Raw genomic sequence first — 24,760 nt, 5'->3', positions numbered from 1 at the left:
TACCTCTTTATACATCCTGGGCAGGAGATAAGCCTTTATTGAAGTCCATGCACACCCCTGCTAGTGCACTCTGGGATACAAGCCCTCAAAATAGGAAATGAGGATGTAGAGAAAAACTGGTTGCAAAATTTTCATTAATGTTATCTAGTGAAAAATGGATTTTAGAACTATATTCGAATCTTCCTGGGAAATGTTTTGTATCATTTGAATTTTTTTGTCGAAACAAGTCAAAAGGTGTCTCCCCCACCATTTTTAGGTTTATTTACCTGTTTCCCTCAATATCTCCCTACGGAAAAATGAGAGAGAGAGTGCACACAAAAACACCCTGAACATTTTTCATTTTGATTTATGTTGACAAAATTTATGTAAAAAATCCTTAACAATGAATTTTTTCCTAAATTTTTTTTTTTGCAACAGTTCTAATGTATAGGCCACATTCTCACCTAACACCCTAATATCCGGAGAATCTGGCCATCTGGGCTGAGAAACACACTTTGCAGGTTCCTAGGATCTCCGAAGATAGTTTGGTTGTCTTTTTGTTGTTGATTGTTGTTGTTGTTGTTGGTTTTGGCTTTTTGGTTTTTTTTGCTCTGTACCAGTTTGCGTATACCTCAGAACAGCATATGTTTGGTTTTGTTTTTTAACAGGAAATTTTTAAGTTTGCCCCTTTCATTATCTGAAGAGGAACTGCTGAGAATGAGGCAAGAGTTCCATTGCTGCTATTCTCAGATGGACAATAACTTAGCTTTGCCCAAGATTCGGAAAAGAGCTTTGCTTCAGGCGTATCAGTTGGCGTGGAGGGAAGCGGAGCTGCTGAAAGTGGATCAGAACTCAGCACTATCCGACAAACAGGTGGGATCAGTAAGGTAACGTTTTACATTTCCCAAATATGTACATTTACTGTCTGTCTCCTTTTCAGGAATGGATTTCCCCACACATGCTGGTTTTCATGTGTTTTGGAAGCAGAATGTGATTAGGGTCAGTTCCCAAGTGTATGGCCTGCTTTATTTGTCAGTTACTATAGGTAAAAGCTGGATCCTGGCCTCTCTCCCAGTCCAATACATTAGGATAGTGCCTCTTGTGATGACTGGTGTGCATGTTGCCTTCCTGCTTCCTGTTCTGTTCTTTTTCCTGGTTCCTGCTACCTGAATTCAGTGTTCTTGTTCCTGTTTATGTGTGTGCACACAGAGCCTTAGTGTTGGGTGTGTGCAGCTACTACATATCTGCAATTCAGACTGTTATCAAGTTTTATTCAGACTTTTGCTGACCTTACCAGTTCACGGTCAGTACATGTTTTGACTGACAGTCTACTGGCATGTCTTACTTCAGGGTGGTTTTTTGGATTGCTATTCTGGGGTGCATCAGAGCGTAACATGGCGACGAGTGCTTCTGTTCTGCAACCCAGGCTGCCAGCACAGCCTTCGATGGTGATACTTTATTCAGAATTTTTGGAACTATCTGCAGATTAAACAACTCCGTGATGCACCTAGGTTACCCTGGCTGCTTAGGCTGTGATGGCATTGATATTTATGGTGAGCTCCTGGAGCCCAAGTCCTCCTTTGATGCAGCTATGCAACTGCAACAAGTCTTTTGGCATTGGAGATTCTGTTCTGGTAAAGAGGAAAATTGTTTTTTGAAGCTCTCCAGCAGCCCTGCAAAACCATACACAAGTTTGCATGTGATTTGCAGTGATGGGCCAGGGACTGTGAATTTGGGGATGTTATGATGATCATGCTCAGGGATATTTTTTTGATTGACCACCCGAGATGAACAGTTACTGGCAGAAGATGCGAGAATGCTAACTTTTGATGTGACAGTTGCTAAGAGTGAGGCCTTTTCTAGCGCTTGGGGTGAAAGTTGTTCTGTGTTTCAGACTGCTGCTACCTTTGTGTCTCCTCTTAAGCCATCAGCTGCTCCTCCTACTTCCATCGCCCAGAATCCTATGATGCTACCTATTCCTGTACCTTAGCCTCAGCAGCGAAAGTTGCTAGCTTCTCACTGTTTCTTCTATGATAGTATGGGTCACTTGGCCAATTTCCCTGCTTGCCCAGTCAGGCTTGTGAGAAAGGAAGGACACTTTAAATTAGTGCACCGCCGTACACTAGTTCACAAAGATGTGAGGCCTGTGAATGTGGAGTCGGACCAGACCTCTTTTATTGAGGTTTCCTTTAGTATAATCTTCACATGTGGTAAGACACTGCAGCTGGTATCCTGAAATTAATGGTACACTGCTGAAGTGCATGGTGGGTACAGGTGCTGAACTTAATGTTCTCCCCTCTGGGTTAGTTTAGGGTCTGGACAGTTGCTGACAATGGTAGTTACAAATTCTAAACATTTATATGCATTGCAGACAATGGGCAAAGCTGTATGCTCTGCGCTCTACAAGGGCATAGCCTTGACTGCAAAGTTTTACATAGTTAAAGGCGCAGCTGCATATGCGGTTCCATTATTTTCCTTACATCTTGGTATTATGAACTTGCACAGGATATCTCAGGTAGGATTATGTTGGCTAGAACAGAAGGGGATATGCAAAGTATCATTCAGAGACAGCATGGGGATATGCATACTCTTAGCAGGTGCATTTGAACATGGAAGTGTGCACTGTCTGCATGTTGCATACTTCCTGGACTTATGGAGAAGATTCAAGCGGAATTTGGTATCATTTGGGAAGTGGAAGGATTGGATCTCACCCATTGTGATCATATACAAGAAGAGTGGTGACATTCAATTGTGCACAGATTTTAGAGACCTTCGTAAATACACCTCTATCCCGCTATAACGCGACCTGATATAACAGGAATTCAGATATAATGCAGTAAACTAGTGCTCGGGGGCTGGGGGACTGTGCACACCAGCGAATCAAAGCAAGTAAGATTTTTTTGGCTCCTGAGGACAGCATTATATCGAGGTAGAGGTGTATGTGAAACATGAACAGTTTCAGTTGCCTTCAATGAGGTGACTTGGTGGGTAAGTGGATCCCGGATTTTCTGTGCATTGGACTATCAATCTGGTTATTGACAAATACCTGAAAGTGTGCAGTTGTTATTGACTTGTCAGCAAACCATTTGGGAATACTGCTATCAACAGCTCCCTTTTGGCTTAGTCTCTGCTCCTGAGGTATTACAGAGAGTGGTCTCTCAGCACCAGGATAATATCCAGGGTACATGTTGATATTTGGATAACATTCTCATCTTTGCTAAGACTGTTCCTGAGCATAATGCTGTTCTGGACCTGATGCTAACCCAACTCCAACAAGCTGGCATAAAGTTGATTGGGCCAAGTTCAGTTTTACAAAGGATGCTGTGGAGTTTCTAAGGAATTCTTTGTTGGTCAGTGGTGTGAAACTGATGCCTGAACAGCTACTAGCTGTTGCTTCGATACTGATTTATGTTCGTTCCGTGGCCTAGCTCAATATATAGGTGGTTGTACTCTGCCCCCTTTTAGTGCCCTTGCTAAGCTACTATGGGGTTTAACCCAGAGACAGTTGGTTGGGGCTGAAAAAGCAAAGCAAGCTTTTGAAACCCTGCATCAAGCACTCTGGTGGATCCAATCCCGTGCTTATTTTGATCTATAGAAACCCATGGTGATTGTAAGTGAGGCATACAAATGGGGGCTGGGTGCAGTTCTGTTCCAGGACGGACTGCCAGTTACATTTACATCTTGTATTCTCACCTCAGCATAAGTGACATTTTCCCAAATTGAACTACAAGTCTTGTCGATGTTTTTTGCAATTATACACCTCAGGGTTTACCTAGTGGGAAGACATTTCACCTTTTAATCGTGATTAATTTTTTTGAGTTAATCACGTGAGTTAACTGTGATTAATCAGAGGGGTAGCTGTGTTAGTCTGGTGTATATCTGACGAAGTGGGTATTCACCCACAAAAGCTTATGCTCTAATATGTCTGTTAGTCTTAAAGGTGCCACAGGACCTCTGTGATTAATCGACAGCCCTAACAATTTCACAAGGCACCTTAAAGGAGCTCATTTCTTGCCTCACTATTTTATTCGCTGTGTTTGGCCTACCAGAGAGCTTTGTTCAGATAATGGGATGCCTTTTGTATCAAGAAACTGTGAAGGCTTTCTGATGAGCATTGGTAACAGTACATTATAAATTTGTGTGTACCATTCCCAAGAAATGGGATAGTGAAGAGACTACATGGGACACTGAAGAAGTGTGTCGCTCACGTACTGGAGGAATGTGGAAATATACTCTTCCCTGTTGCATTAAGTTATACTTTATATGATATTTGGTGCACACTTCATGAAAGTATTGGAGAAACCCTTTGTATCAGCTCTTCAACAAGCCTTTGAAGACCAAGTTGTCTGTGCTGACAGAAAAAGTTCATTCCACTCGTTCATCGTCCTTGAACCTGACTGATGTGACGAGAGAACATGGGAGTCTCAACAAACATATTCATTCAAGTACATGGAGCTCATCAAGGCATTCTATCCCGGACAAGCACTGTATGTTAGGTGAAGGTTTGAAAACATTTTCAGTACTCATGGTGTTATCTTGTGGGCTGGAGGGCAAAGAACATAGTCATCAAAGAATATCAGGGTTGGAAGGGACCTCAGGAGATTATCTAGTCCAACCCCCTGCTCAAAGCAGGAACAATTCCCAACTAAATCATCTCAGCCAGGGCTTTGTCAAGCCTGACCTTAAAAACCTCTAAGGAAGGAGGTTCCACCACCTCCCTAGGTAACCCATTCCAGGGTTTCACCATTCTCCTAGTGAAATAGTGTTTCCTAATATCCAGCCTAAGACCTCCCCCACTGCAACTATGAGACCATTGCTTCTTGTGTCTGTTAAACCTCCCCCACTGCAACTTGAGACCATTACTCCTTGTTCTGTCATCTGCTACCACTGAGAACAGTCTAGATCCATCCTCTTTGGAACTACCTTTCAGATATCATATCCCTCCTCATTCTTCTCTTCTGCAGACTAAACAATCCCAGTTCCCTCAGCCTCTCCTCATAAGTCATGTGCTCCAGCCCCCTAATCATTTTTGTTGCCCTCCGCTGGACTCTTTCCAATTTTTCCACATCTTTCTTGTAGTGTGGGACCCAAAACTGGACACAGTACTCCAGATGAGGCCTCACCAATGTCGAATAGAGGGGAATGATCACATCCCTCGATCTGCTGGCAGTGCCCCTACTTATACAGCCCAAAATGCCGTTAGCCTTCTTGGACGTGAACATGTTTACCACACAGAGCATGGTGAGCATGTTTGCTGCTGGGAGAACGCATTGTTAAATAGCAAAATATGCTACCTACTGAAAGGGGAACAGATAGGGAAGAGGACATTTATTTCTTCATACGTTGATGTCATGTGATCAGTTGGGGAAACTGAACACATCAATAGCATCCACTTCTTGAGCTGAATCAGGGATATAACCTATGACCCTGGGATCACCTGGTGCCTCTTGCCAGGTACCACTGAACTTTTGGAGAGAAGGAAGGAAATTGTGATGACTGATGTGTGTTGCCTTCTTGCTTCCTCCCCTCTGTTGCTTCTCCTGTTTTGTGTCTTAGTTCCTACTCCTTGAACTCGTTCCTGTTCAAGGCTCTGTTTGTGTTCTGAACAGTGGGAGGGTGCATCTGCTCAGGATCTGGTGCTACGTATCTGCTCTCCAGATTGTTATCGTGTTTTGTTCGGAGTTGCTAACCTAACTAGTTCATGGTTATTAAATGTTCTGATTGACAGCCTACCTGCATGTCTTTCTTTGTTTTATTTGTGGTTTGGGGTTGCTATTCTGGGGTGCATCAGAGCGTAACAGCCTCCTTTCCTATAAATACTTGATGCAGCTCAGATTTGTTCAGAGGTCCAATACACCTTCCACTTGCATAACAGATTCCCTGCCTCCTACAATGTGATTTGTGGTAGTTCAGTGCTCCGATCATGCCATTAGCACCTTGGCATTTAAAGATGCTTTTTAGGCAGAAATGAGAAAATACATTTCCTCCAGCCTTCTCTTCCTTTATAGACTAATTGTTCCAGGGCCATATCCCCTATAATGGGAATAAGCAGAAAGCCAGGATGCGATCCATCTCTAAAGAGGCCCTTTCTGAACCCACAAATGTGTTATGTCTTCTCCCAGCCTATTGGACCTCCATATCCCAAGCTGAGACTCCTCTGGAGACATATCCACAATGCTGAGTCAGTCTTCTTCAGCATCTGGGACTCAGACTGACTCTACTGCTGAGTCAGTTAGAGATTCTTTGAGGAAAAATCCAAGTCCACTACAATCCACTGAGAAAATGAAAATCTTGAGAGTTCGCTTTTATGTTCTAGAGTGGGTAATGGCTTGCTTTCAGACTTGCCTTTCCAAGAGGAGGATCATGACTTTCCCAGGGATGTACTCTTTCATTTTTTTTTCCAATATCTGTAACAAAAGCTAGGGAATACTCATTTCAGAAGAGGTCAGTTGGTGTAAAGAGGTCAGTCCCAGCCAGGAAAGCATTAGGTAATCGGGTAACACGTTTTCTATTTGGCTATTTAACTTTGTGTAGCGGATGCTTAATTGCCTTGAATGTTATAAACTACAGATTAATTCTTTACGTTAACTTTCTCCACAGAAAAAGAAACATGTCTCTTCTATGAATTGTAGGTCATAGCACTATAACAAAGGGTGATATGTCTCCCCTCTGACCACAATTTGATTGACTGTTTTTCTTAATGTGTAATCTAACTTAGGCTAATTGCACTAGGAATTAGCCTAGTTCAAAACCTTAATGATTTCCAAAATGCTCTGTATTTGAAAAGGGAAATGACTTTGCAGAGCCTTATAGTTGAACAGATGTTATCTTTTCCCTGAGAGTACATTACGTTTAGTTTATATTCTTGTAAAAAATACAAAAGTCAAGAATAATCAGATTACATAGTAGGGTGCTCCTTTATATTATTGTGGCTCATCTGTGATTCATACAGTGCATTTTGAAAACAATTTAATTTTTAAATGAATATGATATCTTGTTCTTTTCTTATGGTGTTGAAAAAGGATGAGGAAAATTTCATTAAGTCATTGCATATTGCAGGGGTAGGCAACCTATGGCACGAGTGCCGAAGGCAGCACGTGAGCTGATTTTCAGTGGCACTCACACTGCCCGATTCCTGGCCACTGGTCTGGAGGGCTCTGCATTTTAATTTAATTTTAAATGAAGCTTCTTAAACATTTTAAAAACCTTATTTACTTTACATACAACAATTGTTTAGTTATATATTATAGACTTATAGAAAGAGACCGTCTAAAAATGTTAAAATGTATTATTGGCATGCGAAACCTTAAATTAGAGGGAGTAAATGAAGACTCAACACACCAATCCTGAAAGGTTGCCAACCCCTGGCATATAGCATTCACTAAATGCTTGTGTAAAACCAGATTTGTCACTCCTATGCTAGCAGGGCAAAATTGCAGTAATGCAAATTGGCAATTGCATCTTCTTTTCTTGGAAGGGATGAATATGTAAACCTGCATTCAAAAAAGTTAGGCATATTTTGTGGCTTAATCTGAACTGACCGAATGGGTCCTCTGACAGGTATAGCTAGAACAGATATTTCCAGGGAACATTTTGTCATGAAAGTCAGATTGCAGTTTTGTATTATTAACTGGGGAATTGCCCACAAATAGTAATAATATTAATACATAGTAATGTCATATAAGTTTTAAAAAATTTAATGATGTGATGACTATTTTTATAGCCACAGCCCAAGATCAAAAAACAACGATCCAAGAATAGAAGTAAGATAGATGTTCTGAAAAGATCTTTGGAGGATAAAATTCGCATCTATGACGAACCGATTACAGATGAAAATTTAAGCAAGGTAAATGTAAATGTTCTGTACAGAGCTCTGTACATTGATGCGCAACAATTACAAAATAACAATAATTTCCTATAAATATGTGCAAGACCAAGACATGGAGAGGCATAGAACTCAGACTGGATGATCATGATGGTCCCCTTCTGGCCTTAAAGTCTATACATCTGTGATATGCATAAGTATGTAAAATATTTCATCTCTCTTTGTGCTTGTCTCCTGGACTGTCAAGATTGTGTTGCATTTAAAATAGATTATCACTTTGTGATTTTTGTTGTAAATGTTGGCGTTCGTTTTGTTCCTGTGAAAGGTGGCAAGTTCCCATGTCTGAATACCAGTGTTTCCTGTTTATCACAAGAACACAGTAATGAAGCCGCCACAAACAATGAGCTTCCAGAGCAAAGTCTCATCTTTGTCTGTGGCAAACCCAGTGTCCCAGAGGTGCATGTACTGACCAAGACGAACCTGGAGGAGCTAGGGGATCTATCAGTTTGCTTTCCCCTTTCAGTAACAATGCTTATAGGGCAACCTGGAAAGTTTCTTCCTCTAGGAAAATGTTGTCAAAATATGTGACATTTGCTCTATTTTAAAGGAAAAATAATTTACTCTTTGGAAGTATTTTTAGGAGCAGCATAGATAAGTCTATTCTAACGGACGATTCGAGAGTTTCAACATAGGGATGAACTGATGCAGAGACAAGGAAATCAGGGTGGCAGAATTTTAGCAAGGGACTCCCTACAAGATCCAGAGAGCTCCCTCCAGTACGTCTGTGTCAGATCAGGGTATAACAATACATGTCCCTCCCAGCCCCTCCAGTGTGCCGGAAGTACTCTGCTCTAAAAAGCTCACTTCAAGGCTGAGAGAATGATTCGAGTTTCAGGCTGATTTGATCCTTGACCTCTCTACTGAAACAAGGATGCCTGTGATGATGATAGGAACATCTGTCCACAAGGAACTGAGTGTAGGCCATTACCTCATTTCATATAGTTCACCAAAATCCTCCCTCATTAAAACTCAGATCGTCCTACTGAAACACAGCCTGAACAGCTGAGTTGGACTGGACGCATAAAGAGGAGGAATTCTCCCTATGCCAGGGAAAACTAACCCTCCATGACCTCAGCGCAGGCAGAGAATAGAGTATCAGTACTGTAGCAGATCCCCAGGCTCCACATGTCTCTGAATCACCCATGTTCCACTCTCTTCAATGTGCATACACACAAGGAGCCCTTGTGAAGTAAGTTAAATGCCACACAGGAGGTGCACACCCACTGCATGACTTCCACAGCTGCTGCTGCTGCTACCTTGCACAATAGACCTATCAGAAGTGGGGTAAAAATTTCCATCAGTGCCCACTGTCTTTCCATTCAACTCAGTAGTTTTGTCACTGACTGAATGGAGCAGGATCAAGCTCTGATAGCTCCAGATCCACTGACAGCCAGGCTCAGGTTTTTAGAGTATAAAGCCAGAGGGGCAGGGATCAACTTTTACTTTGGTTTTGTACAGTGACGATTAAGATAGGTGCCTGCCTCTACTATAAGAGAAAGTAGAATACCGCCATAAGTATAATGATACTTACAGGAGGAAAGAATGGTCCTGCAGTTAGGGCGCTAGCCTGGGACTTGGGTGACCCAGATTCAGCACCCTGCTCTGCCATAGCCTTATATGATAGTGTGCAAGTTACTTAATCTCTCCGTGCCGCTGTAAAATGCAGGTAATAGCACTTCCTTACCTCACAGAAGTGTTGTGAGGATAAAAGCATTAGACATTATGAGGTGGGTGTTGAGATACTGTAGTAATGGGTGTCTCATGAATACCATAGATAAATAATACAAATAATAACCTGTTAAATGATTGCCTTGTTAAGATTAGTTTTCATATATTTAAGATAGTGTAGTTTTTTATTACATTTCCTGCAATCTGTATATCCTTTACCAGGGGGCCCAAGAGAATAGGAAATACTGGATGTGTTATGTTTTATTTATGGACAGTTCTGCTTTAATGTGACACTAATATTTTGAGTCAGTAAATGTGCTTGATTTGTGTAACTTCTATAGCCCTTTTTATCATTTAATTGATGGAGAGTTTATTTCAATTTAGATACAGCACCAGGCTTGCTCTGGAGTTCTTTTGTAATGTCCTTGCCTGTCTTCTTTTGAATTGAGCTGTGTGTTAGCTACCAAAGGCCACCTACTTTATCCCAATGAGGAAAGTAGATTATTATTAAGGAAAATGATCACATATTATCACTAGTATACCAGAAATATAACTAAAAGCCTTATCTTGTGAGTATAAATAAAAATTTTTATTCTTTCCCATTGCAATTCATTGTCATTCAGATTCCTACTGATTAGTATTTTTTTATATTTGTTTTCTTTAATATAAAGGGTTTTCCTCTTCTCACTCACCATTGCCATCCAGAATTTTATGACCAGTTTGGGAGGGTGGGGGAGAAATGTAAAAATGGAACAATGTTAAATCTTACTACTTTTCCATTGACTACTGCCACTTCCGACTATCCTGCTGAGTTTGTTTTTTTTTGACAATTTGAATGCTGTGTGTGAGAGTTGACTCTGAGCTGCTCAGTACTGCAGAAGGCTCCTCAATTCGGTGAGTAGAAGTGATGCCTGAAGAAGAAAGAAGCAGGGGAATATAGTCTTTCTTACAGTCTTCCAAGAGAGCTGTGAGAGCAAGGATTATAGATAGGAGGTGATGTGTTGGGAGGATGTGGAAAGAGTTTTGAGCCCTAATTCCGAGAGATGCCTGCAAATCTGTTATATAGGTTTCCAGGTTGGACTCAATCAGGATATGTCCTTCCTTCTCTAGTTGTATCTTAGTTGCTCAGCTTTCAAGCTGTCCCAGGTACATGGCATGAGGAAGTGGCAGTTGTACAAGACAAAAGACAGGCAAGAGACGTTATAAAAGAGATCCAGTACGAGTCTGGTGCTGTTCTGCAGATAAGCAAGAAGACTATAGGACTTACAGAAATCAAGCACAAAATATTTACAACTTTTAGCAAGATGAGCCTCTGTCCCTAACTAGGGCCTCTTGGTACTATTGGACTGCAAGTAGTAATTAATATTAATTATAGACCTCATTAAAGATGAAGGTCAGTGCATGTTAGGATCAATTCCTTTATTTGTAAAAATTAAGTGAGAGAGAAATGGCACTAGTAGCAACTAGAGTCCGTAACAAATATGGAAATTGAAAGTTAATGGTTTCAAGTGAAGGCTTTATTTTAATAGTATTATGTTGTTCAGTTACACTTAAAGAAAGTCAGTTGATTAGGAAATTGCAGATGGAATCAGCAGCAGGAGAGTATGTTGAAGACGCATAACTTGATGCATTTGCAGCAATGATCCGAGGAATGGAAAACCTACCTTACAAGAGGAGACTCAAAGAGCTTGGCTTGATTAGCCTAACCAAAGAGAGGCTGAGGGGAGATATGATTGCTTTCTATAAATACATCAGAGGGATAAATATCAGGGAGGGAGAGGCATTATTTAAGTTAAGTGCCAATGTGGGCAGAAGACCAAATGGATATAAACTGGCCATCAGTAAGTTTAGTCTTCAAATTAGGCAAAGATTTCTAACCATCAGAAATGTTTCAGAGTGGTAGCCGTGTTAGTCTATATCAGCAAAAAGAACAAGGAGTACTTGTGGCACCTAAGAGACTAACACATTTATTTGGGCATAAGCTTTCGTGGGCTAAAACCCACTTCGTCAGATGCATGGAGTGGAAAATGCAGTAGGAAGATATGTATATATATACACACACACAGAGGACATGGAAGATGGGAATTGCCATACCAACTGTAATGAGACAAATCAATTAGCATGGGGAAATAGTTTGTAGTTTGTGTAATGACCCATCCACTCCCAGTCTTTATTCAAGCCTAATTTGATGGTGTCCAGTTTGCAAATTAATTCCAGTTCTGCAGTTTCTCTTTGGAATCTGTTTCTGAAGGTTTTTTTTGTTGAAGAATTGCCACTTTTAGGTCTGTAATTGAGTGTACATTTTCCCATGCTAATTTCCCCCCTATTGTTACACCTTCTTGTCAATTGTTTGAAATAGGCTGTCCTGTTTTTTTTCTCCTGCTGATAATAGTCCACCTTAATTGATTGTCTCGTTAGAGTTGGTATGGCAACCCCCATCTTTTCATGTTCTGTGTGTGTGTGTGTGTGTGTGTGTATAATATACACCTACTGTATTTTCCACTCCAAGCATCTGATGAAGTGGTTTTTAGCCCACGAACGCTTATGCCCTCGTTCTTTTTTCATCAGAGGAGTGAAGTTCTGGAACAGCCTTCCAAGGGGAGCAGTAGGGGCAAAAAAAACTAACTAGGTTAAAGACTGAGCTTGATAAGTTTATGGAGGGGATGGTATGATGAAACTGCCGACAATGGCATTAGCTGATCTGAGACTGCTAACAGCAGCTCTCTCAAACAGCCAGTGATGGGACACTAGATGGGGTGGGCTCTGAGTTACTACAGAGAATTCTTTCCCAGGTATCTGGCTGGTGAGTCTTGCCCACATGCTCAGGGTCTAACTGAACACTGTATATGGGGTTGGGAAGGAATTTTCCCCCAGGTCACATTGGCAAAGACCCTGGGGGCAGTTTCGCCTTCCTCTGCAGCATGGGATACAGGTCACTTGCAGGTTTAAACTAGTGTAAATTGTGGATTCTGTGTGACTTGAAGTCTTTAAACCATAATGTGAGGACTTCAGTAGCTCATCCAGAGGTTAGAGGTCTATTACAGGAGAGAGTTGGTGAGGTTCTGTGGCCTGCGATGTGCAACAGGTCAGACTACAGCAGTGGTTCCAAAACTTGGGTTTGTGAAATGTTACAGGGGATTCTCGTGGAAAAAATTCCCTAATGGTGAACAGAGCAGTCCCTAGAGATCCCGGGCAGCACGAGGCCAGCAGCCTGGAGCCCCTGGACTTTCAAGAGTTAAGCAGATCAAAGCAAGCATATCTATTACATTGAGGAGATTTAAACTTCAAAACTTCTTATAAGAAATGGAAAGGGAAGTGGATATTTTTTGCTGTTTTTAAAATTAAATAGGCCACTAGTATTGTTTTAAAAATTATTATGAAGAACAAGTTTAAGCTATGTTGTAATGTGCATTGTTTGCCTGGACTGCTCAAGACCTGATTGCTTGTGTAGGAGGAACTCTTTGAGTTGGCTTCTTAAATACCTTCATGCTGTTTCACATCTGATACTCCTTGATGAAACCTAGGAGCCTTGTCTTATAACAGGCTTATTCAAAGTGATACAAGCTACGAAAGTGAGATCTTGGAAGCGTGTTGCCATTTTCATAATGTAATAAAAATACTGCAAAGATAAATAATTAATAATAAATAGTGTGTAATAAGCATGTCATAAAAACAAATTTTATATTTCCAAAAGCACTGCTTTTATAATTTATACCCAGGTAAAGGAGAAAATCCCTGGAAATATTCATTTTTAGGAGGGGGTTTGCGAGACTTGACATTTTAGTGAAAGGGATTCACAGGTTGTTAAAGTTTGGGAACCACTGGACTAGATGATTATGTTAGTCCATTCTGACCTTAAAGTCTTTAGATTGTTATAGTAGGAACCAGCATTTTATATGCTAGTTTACTCTGTCTAGTGCTACAGTAGTCATCTGCTTTTGGCCAGGGGTTATTTAATTGGGGATTCAGAGTTTGACCCATCTTCCACTGAAGTACATAAATAAAAAGTGGCTGAACACACTTGAGTGCATCCCCATTATACAATAACATGTTTCTTATTGTGGATGGTGCTTAATAACATGCAAGTGGAATCCAAATTTCTACTTCCTCTGGTTTTTTTGTTTCTAATTCATATAATATACCAAATTGGATAGAGAGCCACAAAACCTTACAATGTTGAATCATCTGATTCTCTTACTGAGTTGCAACAAAAGTGTGTATACTTCTGCCAGTGACTGTCACTTTTTTTCCCTTCAAATTCCACAACTATCAAAGCTCACATCCTTGCCTCAGCTTTAAAGTGAACATGAGCTATCAAGCTGTATTTTCTTGCTATTCATTATTTATTTTAATGAGTTTGAAACCTGTATTGATGGTGATCAGTCGTTTACTCATTCATCCATGCATTATTCATTCATTCACTTCCAGACTTCATGCATGTATAATTCATTAAATCCTACATCTAAAAGTGAGCTTCCTGTGAAGGGAAGGAAACATTTAGTCTTGTTGTGTTTATACTTCTGTCATAATAATTTTGCATAGCTTTTTACAGGTGCACTATAAACCTCTTTGAAGACATTCCTTGCCCCACAGAGACCCCTCAAATGTTACTGCTGCTGTACCATATGAAACAAATCATGGCTTCAAGCATGTTTTTCTCATTTTGAAGATATTGCAAAAATAAAATGAATTCTGGTAGTTAGTATCCTGCACTTGTACATAAAAGCTGGAAGAAAACAATGGGCCAGATTCTCAACTTACATAAATTATCATAGCTCCATTACATCAGTGGACCTACAACTGTTCACACCAGCTGAGGAACTGACCTAATGTGTTTAATGGACAGCATAACAGAAGCAGTTAGCATGCTGGCTTAGGACTTGAGAGACCACAGTTCAGTTCCTTGCTCTGCCACAGGCTTCCTGCATGACTTGAGCAAGTCACTTGGGGCGAGGCTTTTAAAGGTATGACTGTGCCTATCTGCTTCTTTAAGCACCTACATACCTTTAAAAATCTGGCCCTTAATGTCTCTCTGTGTCTCAATTCTTGGTCTGTAACTGTACTTGAGAGTTTTCCCACTAACTTTAGTGGAGCCAAAATTTTTCCTTTGGCCTCTTGTTTCAAGCTGGGCATCCCAAAATTGAAGCATCCCAAATCATTAGTACTTTGTCCAGCACCCTTTCCAAAGAAGACTTAGCTCATTGCAAGTCAATATGCTCAGGCTAAAGGTAGGTCTACAATGTAATCAGAGCTGAGACTCTGATTCAGACAGGAGGGAAGGTATTAGGAGCTCCTCAAGGATCAGTCTTGGGACCAGTCTTATTCGATATTTTTTTGATGACCTTGACACACAAGTTAGGAGTGTGCTTATGAAATTTGCTGATGACACTAAGGTGGGAGGCATCATCAATACAGACGGGGACAAGACATTATACTGGAAGTTCTGGGTGGCCCTGAAAACTGGAGTTGCCGAAATGGGATGAAAATCAATTGTACAAAGTGCAAGGTCATGCACCTAGGATCTAATATGAAGAATTTCTGCTACAAGGGGGCCTCATCATATGGAAGCGATGGAGGAGAGAGACCTCAGGGTGTGAATCAATCACAGGATGACTATGAGTCACTAATGTAATGCAGCTGTGAAAAAAGCAAATGCAATCCTAGGATGTATGTGGCATTTCCAGCAGCAATAGAGAAGTATTTAATGTCATTGTACAAGATACTGGTAAGACCTCTCTTGGAATACCATGTACAGTTCTGGTACCCATATTCAGGAAAGATTAATTTAAACTGTAACAGGTTCAGAAAAAAGCTACTAGGATGATCAAGGGAATGGAGGGCCTATCTTGTGTGAGAATACTGAAAGAGCTTGGCTTGTTTAGCCTAGCAAAAAAGAAGACCTGAGGTGAGATACGATTGCTTTCTATACCTACATTAAGGGGTAAAGAGAGGGTGCCAGAGAGGGTGAAGAGCTATTTAAGCTAAAAGATAATGCTGGCACAAGATCAAACATATAAATGGGGCCTGAACAAATTCTGGCTGGATATTAGAAGGTTTCTATCCACCAGAAAGGTGAGGTTCTGGAACAGTCTCCCAATAGGATTTGTAGGGGCAAATAACGTAATAAGTTTTAAGAGAGAGCTGTACAAGTTTCTGAGTGTAATTGTATGATAGGGTTATTTGTGATGGTAGGGGGCAGGGCTTGACAGCCCTGGGGCTCACTTCAGGAACAAGATTATAAACCAGAAGCTCAGGCTTCAGAGATTCAGCCAGCCACCAGCAGGGGTCAGGAAGGGATTCTCCCTCCCCTCCCCACCTCCATGTATTCTGAGAGGATTTCTTTTATCTTCTTCCTCTGAAGTATCAGGAGAAGGCCACAGCTGGAGATGGGACATTGTGGGGTAGGTCAAGGCCTCTGAGGTGACACTGAACATTCTCTTTCTCAGACACTTCGCTGGCTGGTTCTTGCTCACAAGCTCGGAGTCTAACTGATCACCATATGTAGGGTATGGGGTTTTTTTTGCCTTCCTCTTGAGCATAGGGATGCAGGTTACTTGCCAGGGTTATCTGGGTATACATCATATAATTCTTTCCCTGCCATTGCAGGGGCCTCGGCCTCTGGTTCTTCTTAGTCTTTCCTATACTCTGCCTGTGGCACATAATATTCTAGTTTCCTGTGAGTTGTAATACTCTGGTTTCATTTCAGTTGGGTTAGTGTGCCAGGTGCTGGGTGTTGCTATACAGGAGATCAGACTAGGACCTGGTCTACACTACAAAGTTAGGTCAACATAAGAACATCAGAATTTCCATACTGGGTCAGACCAAAGGTCCATCTAGCCCAAGATCCTGTCTTCCAACAGTGGCTAATGCCAGGTGCTTCAGAGAGAATGAACAGAACAGGTAATTACCAAGTGATCCATCCCCTGTTTCCCATTTCCAGTTTCTGGCAAACAGAGGCTAAGGACAACATCCCTGCCCATCCTGGCTAATAGCCACTGATTGACCTATCCTCCCCGAATTTATCTAGTTCTTTTTTGAACCCTGTTAGTTTTGATCTTCACAACATCCTCTAGCAAAGAGTTCCACAGCCATAAGCTGTGTTAAGTCGATTCAATAATGTATGTGTCTACACTATTGAGTCCCTTCCACCCACCTGAGTGGCTGTAAAATCGACTTCTGTATTCCACCTCCACGAGAGGCATTGTGCTTGATTCAACATCCATGGGTCAACATGGGGATAGTTTAGGCACTGCATTGTGTAATTCAAATGAATTGGCTTCCAGAAGGTGTCCCACAGTGCTCCACTGTGACCACTCTGGAGAGCACTTTCAACTCCACTGCACGTCAGTTAGGTACACAGGAAACAGCTGCTCTCATGGTAAAGCCCAGGGAACTTTTGAATTTTCGTTTCCTGTTTGATCAGCGTGGAGAGCTCGTCAGCACAGCTACAGCACATGGAGACTCAAGGCTGCAAATGCACTCCAGCATGGAGTACACAGGAAGCACTGGATCTTATTGCTGTGTGGAGAGAAGAGTCTGTGCAGGCAGAGCTCCGATCTGGGGGTCCCTTCTGGCCTTAAACTCCATCACTGCAGCATATGTGGACACACCTGACTTAGCTTTGATCTAGCTAGCATGGGTACAGATAGCAGTGAAGCTGTGGCAGCACAGGCTAACTGCTCAAGTACATACCCATCTCAAGCTGCTGCAGCTTACCTGCTCTTGTTATTAGAGCTAATTACATCAGAGCTCTCTACATGTGCTGTAACCACACTTCTGATTGCAGCGTAGACATATGCTAAGAAAAAGTTCAGTTTTTTGCCTCGTTATTGAAGTAAGGCACAGTCCTGCCACCTGGCCTTTCTTACGCAGCTAGTTCATAAGTAAGAGTATCTTGAAATAACATTCTGAATTTTGAAAGGAAGTTCACTTCGACATGATAAAAAAAAATTCTGATTCATGGTGGAATTGGCTGTCTTGTGTAATCTAAATCAAAATCCTGATTTGCATGATGTTCTGTGGAACTTTTTATCTTTATTTCATTTCCTATCAGGGCTGCTGGAATGCAGTATACATCTCTGAATGCTCATAACTGCTGAATTGTGAGGATATGAAAGAAATGGTGACATTATTAGCATTTCAATGGAAAGCATTGTGCAGAGAACAAAGGGCCTCAATTCTATTTTAACAGGTTTCTTACCTTTCTGCAAAGCATATACAGACTTTTCTGTAGTTTGAGTTCTCCCTTATACAAACTGAGACATAAAAATGAGAAACGGGTATGTCTGGGCCCAGACTGAGATACTTGGGCTGTTCTCCAGATAATAGAGGCAGCTCAGATTTGTCCAGAGGTTTGCCCACACCCCTTCCACCTTCACTCCCATTTTCTACCACTGGCTATTCAAAAACAACAGTAGTTCAGCAATCCTGCTTTATCCTTTAGCATCCTGGCTTTGCAAGATAATATTGGGGGTAGCAGTGAGCAGTATTCTTCCCACTCACTTGCCCTTCCTGCCCACAATCCTTCTTCATGTATGAGATGAATGAATGAGAGCAGCTGCTGAGCTACTTCCCTTCCCCCCTATGGCGGAGACAGTCAAACAGATCAGCAGAAAACAAGCCCAGGTAGTGCATGCACCATGTGTAAGGAGACCTCAGGACCCACAACAGGAGGCCTCTGCCACTGTTGTTCCCAGCCTGCAGACCTTTACTCTGCCAGGAGGAAAGTGCTGAGAATATGGATTTACTTTGTTGGGCCTCCCACACCAGTGGACACACTCTGCAAGGGCAAGTCCGTGCTTTTCAGCATGTAGGATTCAGTAAACTGCATTATCCTCACTGGTCAAGGCCTCTCTGAAGTAAGTCTAAAAACTTCCCCCAGTGCCCTAGTCCAGTCCGCTTCTAGAGGAGAAAGGCCCAGATCCCATCCCGGATTCTTTAGGGATGTCTACACTGTGATAAAAAACTGCGGCACGGAGTCTGAGTTGGGCTTGCAGGGCTTGGGCTTCGGGGCTAAAAACTGCAGTGTATCTGTAGGACCCACCCCTTGCAGGGTCTGAGAGCCCAGCTCTGGCATGAGTCCAAATATCTACACTTCAATTTTATAGCCCAGTAAACCCAAATCAACTCACTTGGGTTAGTCATGATCTTTTATTGCAGTGTAAACATACCCTAAGTGGACAGTGGAGCCATTTAACATCATTTTGGACTCTCCTTCTTCACAAGAGGAGTATTTAGGGTCTCTAAGGGACATTTCCTGTTGCTTCTTCCTCTGCCAGTACTGAGACTTACTGTGGTTATGGTTTGTTTTTTTAAGTGTTTCAGTATTGTAAAGAAGCATTCGTGCAGGTTGGCAATTTCCCCCACATGTTGAGCTGTCTGCAGCATTCTAAACATCTGATGCACTCCAGCTGCCCCTTTGCAAAACTGTCTGATCTTCTTGAGATGCGTACAGGTACAGAGAAAGTATTGACAGCACAGTTGGGAAAAGATGATCATGAAACAACTCTTCTTTATTCCTGTCACGGAAAAATGTGGTAAACTGAATACAGGGCATAAGCAAAGGCAAAACAGTACCAACTCCATGCATTCAAAAACCATGAGCTGGGCCCAAAAATCATGCAATTTTTTAAAATAATAAATGTTGCGTTCTTTTTGTTTTCCTTCTGGCAAATTTTTCAAGCTTTTCTCCACACCCATAAGGATTTAAAATTGTATTATTTTAATGAAAACTGAGATTCCTATGTAATCAATGGATTCCAGGAGCTGGGTCTTTAATGAAAAACATCAGCAATCATAAGACTCGCAATAAAACCATGGAAATTGACAACACTGTATCACGACAGCAGTCAGTTTATTTCAAAGTAAACTTCCCTGATAGACTAGAACCAGAGTTTATATGTCTTCCCATGTGACCATCAAAATTGAGGCCCTCATAAATTCCACAATATTGTGAAATTATGAAAGCAGCATTAACTTTAAGCCCTCTTTTCATTTCAGGGCTGCCAACTGAGGGCTGCAGAATCTACAGGTTCTGTGGGGAAGGAAGGGACAATTTCTTATTTTCCAGGTGTTTCCCCATGTTTGCTTTGTTTTATTGTTTTAAGAAAGAGATTTATATTGAATAACAATAGGGTTAAGACAGCAAAGAGTATTGTATTATTTTAATGAAAACTGCAATTCCTATGTAATCAATGGATTCCAGGAGCTGGGTCTTTAATGAAAAACATCAGCAATCACAAGACTCACAATAAAACCATGGAAATTGACAACACTGTATCACCACAACCAGTCAGTTTATTTCAAAGTAAACTAACACGGCTACCCCTCTGATACTTGACACCAATAGGGTTAAGATACATTTTCTGTCTGTTAAGGAAGAATTATTCTAGTAATATCTAGAATGTACCTGTTGCATGCACCTTGCCTCTTTAGTAGGGCTTTGTACCACAGGTGCTGACTTTCCAAAGTGCTGGGGGCGGTGGTACTCCACCCCTGGCTCTGCCCCAGGCCCCGCCTCCACTCCACCCCTTCCCCAAGGCCCCACCCCCACTCCACCTCTTCCTGCCCATCTCTGCCTCTCCTGCCCAGTTCTGCCCCCTCCCCTGAGCGCACCACATCCTCACTCCTTCCCCCTCCCGCCCAGAGCCTCCTGCATGCCGTGAAACAGCTGATTGTGTTGGGCAGGAAGCATGGGGAGGGAGGGAGAGGTGCTGATCTGTGGGGCCTTCCGATAGGCGGGAAGTGCTGTGTGAGAGTGAGCTCATAAAGGGGTTGCCGGTGGGTGCTCAGCACTCACCACTTTTTCCCCATGGGTGCTCCAGCCCCGGAGCATTCACAGAGTCCGCTAGGCTTAGTTGATGATGGTCAGAAGAATTTTCTGCAGATAACTTTCTTCCTCTGGTGTTCAAGGACATCCCATATAATTCAATGGAAATTTTAGATAATATCACGTGAATCCTCTTGAATAAGATTTGGTTGCAAATCACATTTTGAATTTAGCTTTCTATATTGGATAACAAAATTTGAGTGATATGCAATCCACTCTCGGCAGCAGTCTTGTCAGTAATAATGCCAGAGAAAAATTCATGTGCATCACATTACCTGAGTGTCATTTTAGGGCTCTGAAAAACCTTGTGACAGTCCGCTAAATTATTTTTAAAAGGTAATGAATGGGATTAATATGTTATTTCATATAATTCTGATTAGCATAAGTAGACAGGTGATATGGTTATGATGTTTGAGAATAACTATGCATTGTCTCTGTTCATAGTGCAGAGATAACTAGGGATATAGAGCCAGATCCTCAGATGGTGTAAATTGTAATTATTGACTTCAGTCTAGGCATCAGGCTATTCCAGTGTACTCCAGTTGAGCATGAGGCCCATAGTTTCCTTCAAATGTTAACACATTATTCCCATTACCATTAACAGGAGTGGTGGGCTCACCACAAGGAGACAATCCAACAAAATGTCTTATTGGAGAGAAGGAAAGATTTATGTTAATTTGAAACACCTTGGAATTAATTAGCTAACTTTAAACACAACTCCTTTGATATATAATAACTTTAATATTTTATAACCCGAAACTTGTATTATGCCTTACATCCGAGAATCTCAGAGCACTTCAAAAGCAATAATTTATGTCCTGTGATGATGATAAAAAAACTCATTGGATTAGGAAAGTATTAATTAAATCCTTGGATTATAATAATAATTAACTCAATGGATTAGGAATGTATTATTCCTGTTTTACAGATAAGTGAACATGCATAGAGAGATTAAGGCCAAATATTCAAGTGTCTCCTAATTTGAAATGCCTCAAGTTTTGGGTTCATGATTTAAGATACCAAGCTCCTGATTTTGGAGATGTTGAACAGTCACAGCTCCCACTGACTTCAACTGATTTTTTTGGCAGCTATGGAAATCAAGGCCTGCATATCTAATATTGTGCATATGAAAACCTAAGCACCAAAAGTCAGTGGACAATTTTGAAAATTTGGGCCCTTGTGAATTGCTCAAAACCGTAAAGGAAGATTGTGTGGCAAAAATCAGTCTACAATTCAGATCTCTTGATTCCCTGTGCTTTAACCACAAGATCACTGTCTCACACACAATACCCAGGACTATTACTAAACTTTGGGTATTTTCTAAACACATCAGTGCTAGATGAAACAAAAACCTCCTCTGACATACCTTTACCTACTAGTCATTGGATCTTTTTTTCCCATTATCTGTACTGTGACATACACAGAGATTTTTCAGTCTCAAGTAAGGCAGAAATAGGAGAGAAGTAACCATCTGAGCACTGAATCCAAGTCATGGTAACCGAAGGATCCCATCCCACATGGTGTTGCAAAGAAGCAGACATCGGCTGATGCAGGCATGGGAAAGAACATAAATACGTTCAAAGGTCCAGATGTGGCTCCAGTCAGGTACCATAATCACTGGTGGCAATAAATTCATCCAAAACATATTAAAGTTTTTGAAATGTCTCCTATGAGGCTCCCATTCTGCAATAGATACTAGTTTTTATTATTTGTACTATATTAGCACTGGGAAGCCAGGGTTGTGCTAAACTCAAACACAGTCTCTTCCCAAGAAAGCCCATGGTTTAAATTTAAGACAAGAGACAGCCATGGATGGGACAAAAAGACAGGGAGAGCACAGGGGGCTGCCCTGCACAGTAATAGAAATAGTAAAAGTGTCAAGGTTCTGCAATGATAGTAATGCATTTTAAAAGTTGTCACTTATTTTAGATAATGATATTTCAGCATATGCAGTTTTTTCGCCAAGTATAGTGAATTGTGGGGCTTACATGAAATTCTGAGGCAATATTATCTACGGCAAACTTATGTATATGACCACTGTAACTAAGAAATCTGAATTTTGTTTTAAAGAAAACAAATATTGTAAATAAAATGAATAGTTTTATGTGTTAAGTAATGTACAAGCAATGACTGTTCTTCTTCTCTCTCCTCCTCTTCACCCCACCCCGGATAATTTCCTTCCGTATTATGTCAATCGTGTGACAGCCAAATAATTATATATTTTTAAATACCCTAAAAATGCTTATCAGGTTTTTGTTAATCTTATTACATTTGGTGTTTCATTATTTTCCAGGTCCATAATGAGTTGCTGCTTGAAAAGGAGAATCAGTTGCATTCTCGGGAGAATAAACTTGGAGAGTTGATTGCGGCTTTACAGTTCCAAAAGACTGATAAGAAGTCCAAAACATTGGAGATTTACACCGCTATCATAAGTGTACAAGCTTTGCTTCTGGAAGAATTGAGCACATCAAAAATATTATCAGAATCAGAGTGTACCCAAATTTTAGAGGCACATAATCCTGTAAGTAACAAAGTGCTGAGAGGGGTAAACTCTTCATGGGCCAGATCATCAGCTGGTATAGCTTCATTGACTGCAATCAAACTAGGTTGATTTCTACTAGCTGAAAATTTGACCCATTATTTCTATAGTTTTGGCAGGGTGTGTGTGTGCATTTATATGAAATCTTTATGTGAAAGAAATACAGTTAGAAAGTTACAGTACCGTTTAAACAGAAGATAAGAATATTATAGCTAGAAAGATATTAGTATTTATTATTAGTGTTATGGTAGCACCAATAGGCCCCAATTGATATCACAGCCTCTCTTGATGAGATGAATTAATATTTTTAACACGTAACTAACTAATATTTCATTATCTTGGTCAAACAGTAAAGGGCAGGGGAGTAACTCTGAGTGAATACTAGTAAATCATTTTCATGGCCAACTTGCAAAATTTGTCACATTTATGGTAGTGAGAGCTATGTGATAAATTGACCGGTCATGTGATAAGCTTGAGTTATTGTGCACACAGAGTGTATACGGTCAGTCTCTTTCCCTCTCTCTCGTTGTGCATATGCACATAGTTTAAATAACAAAATCTGCAGAAAAATCTTTTGCTTCCTTTTGTCAATTTTTTTACAAAGTTGGCAGTTTCAGAATCCTTTTGGATTTTTTTAGTTCTATGCTATATAGTCATAGGAAAGTGTGTGAGTGTTTGTGACTATCAAAGTGGGAATTGGCAGAGCACTGAAGCAGAGCAAACAGAATAGGTTTTTTAAAGTTAAACTTTTTTGCTAGAGGGCATCATTAGACAGATACCAGTGTGAAAACTCCTACTTAAAATTTAATACTGTCCTCTCTGGAGAGCCTTTCTTAAAGTGACAATATGTTAGTTTAAATATGCTGTTCTGAGTTTGTTTAATGAAACGTTGTATTAAACCTGTAATAGCTGACAAGAGAAATAAGATCAATGCTCATTAAAGCATTAAAAGTAATTTCATTTTGATTTAGTGCTTGTTTTGAAATCTTAGCTGTGATGCCTACAAAAAAAACTTGACAACAGTTAGGCTGCTGTTGTGCTGAGACCACTGCCTGTCATGCTGACCAATGATATTTTATTGATTCCTTGTACTTCTCCATCAGTCTGTCTGTGTCCCTCTGTCTCTTATGTTATACTTGTATTGTAAACTCTGTGGAGTAGAGGCCTACTTTTTGTTCTGTGTTTGTACAACACCTGGCACAATGGGGTCGTCATCCTTGACTGGGACCCCTAGGCACTGCAAAAATACAAACGATACAATAATTACAACAGTGTACCAGTATGCTGAGAGACTACCAGGTCACTAATACTCCAGCACTTGCACAGGTGTTCAGAGGAAGGGGTATAAATAGGGCTGCTGGATACACAGAAGAGAGAGAGAGTGTGTATGTAAGGTTTCTTATCCAGGCTGTGACGGCTGGGTTGAGCTCTAGATTGGGGAAATTTCTGTTTGTTACTATTTGTGCTTATGCTACCTGTTTCTCTTGGTTTATATAGACCAGAGGTGGCCAACCTGAGCCTGAGAAGGAGCCAGAATTTACCAATGTACATTGCCAAAGAGCCACAGTAATACATTAGCAGCTCCCCACCAGCTCCCCCCACCCCACTCCCAGCGCCTCCCGCCCACTGGCAGCCCTGCCAATCAGCACCTCCCCATCCCTCCCTGTACCTTGCGGTCAGCTGTTTCGTGGTGTGCAGGAGGCTCTGGGTGGGAGGAGGAGGAGTGAGGGCACTGCAGGCTCAGAGGAGGGGGCGGGAAGGGGTGGAGTGGGGACAGGGCCTGTGGCAGAGCCTGGGGTTGAGCAGTGAGCATCCTCCCGGCACATTGGAAAGTTGGCACCTGGAGCTCCAGCCCCACGGT

The 24,760-nt window shown here is 41.3% G+C and overlaps 1 protein-coding gene across 1 annotated transcript in view; it reads left to right on the top strand.

Annotated features, from left to right (window-relative positions):
* EVC2 (EvC ciliary complex subunit 2) overlaps nt 1-24,760 on the top strand; it is a 164,538-nt gene that overhangs the window by 113,949 nt on the left and 25,829 nt on the right. The window contains exons 15-17 of the mRNA XM_075066163.1: nt 648-852; nt 7,703-7,825; nt 22,654-22,881. Coding sequence (XP_074922264.1) covers nt 648-852; nt 7,703-7,825; nt 22,654-22,881 — 556 coding nt within the window. The remainder of the gene's footprint in view (nt 1-647; nt 853-7,702; nt 7,826-22,653; nt 22,882-24,760) is intronic.

The sequence above is a fragment of the Chelonoidis abingdonii genome, chromosome 5 (assembly GCF_003597395.2).
Source record: "Chelonoidis abingdonii isolate Lonesome George chromosome 5, CheloAbing_2.0, whole genome shotgun sequence".
Classification (NCBI taxonomy): Eukaryota; Metazoa; Chordata; order Testudines; family Testudinidae; genus Chelonoidis; species Chelonoidis abingdonii.
The sequence above is the reverse complement of the archived record's forward strand: the minus strand, read 5'-3'. Positions and strand labels throughout refer to the sequence as shown.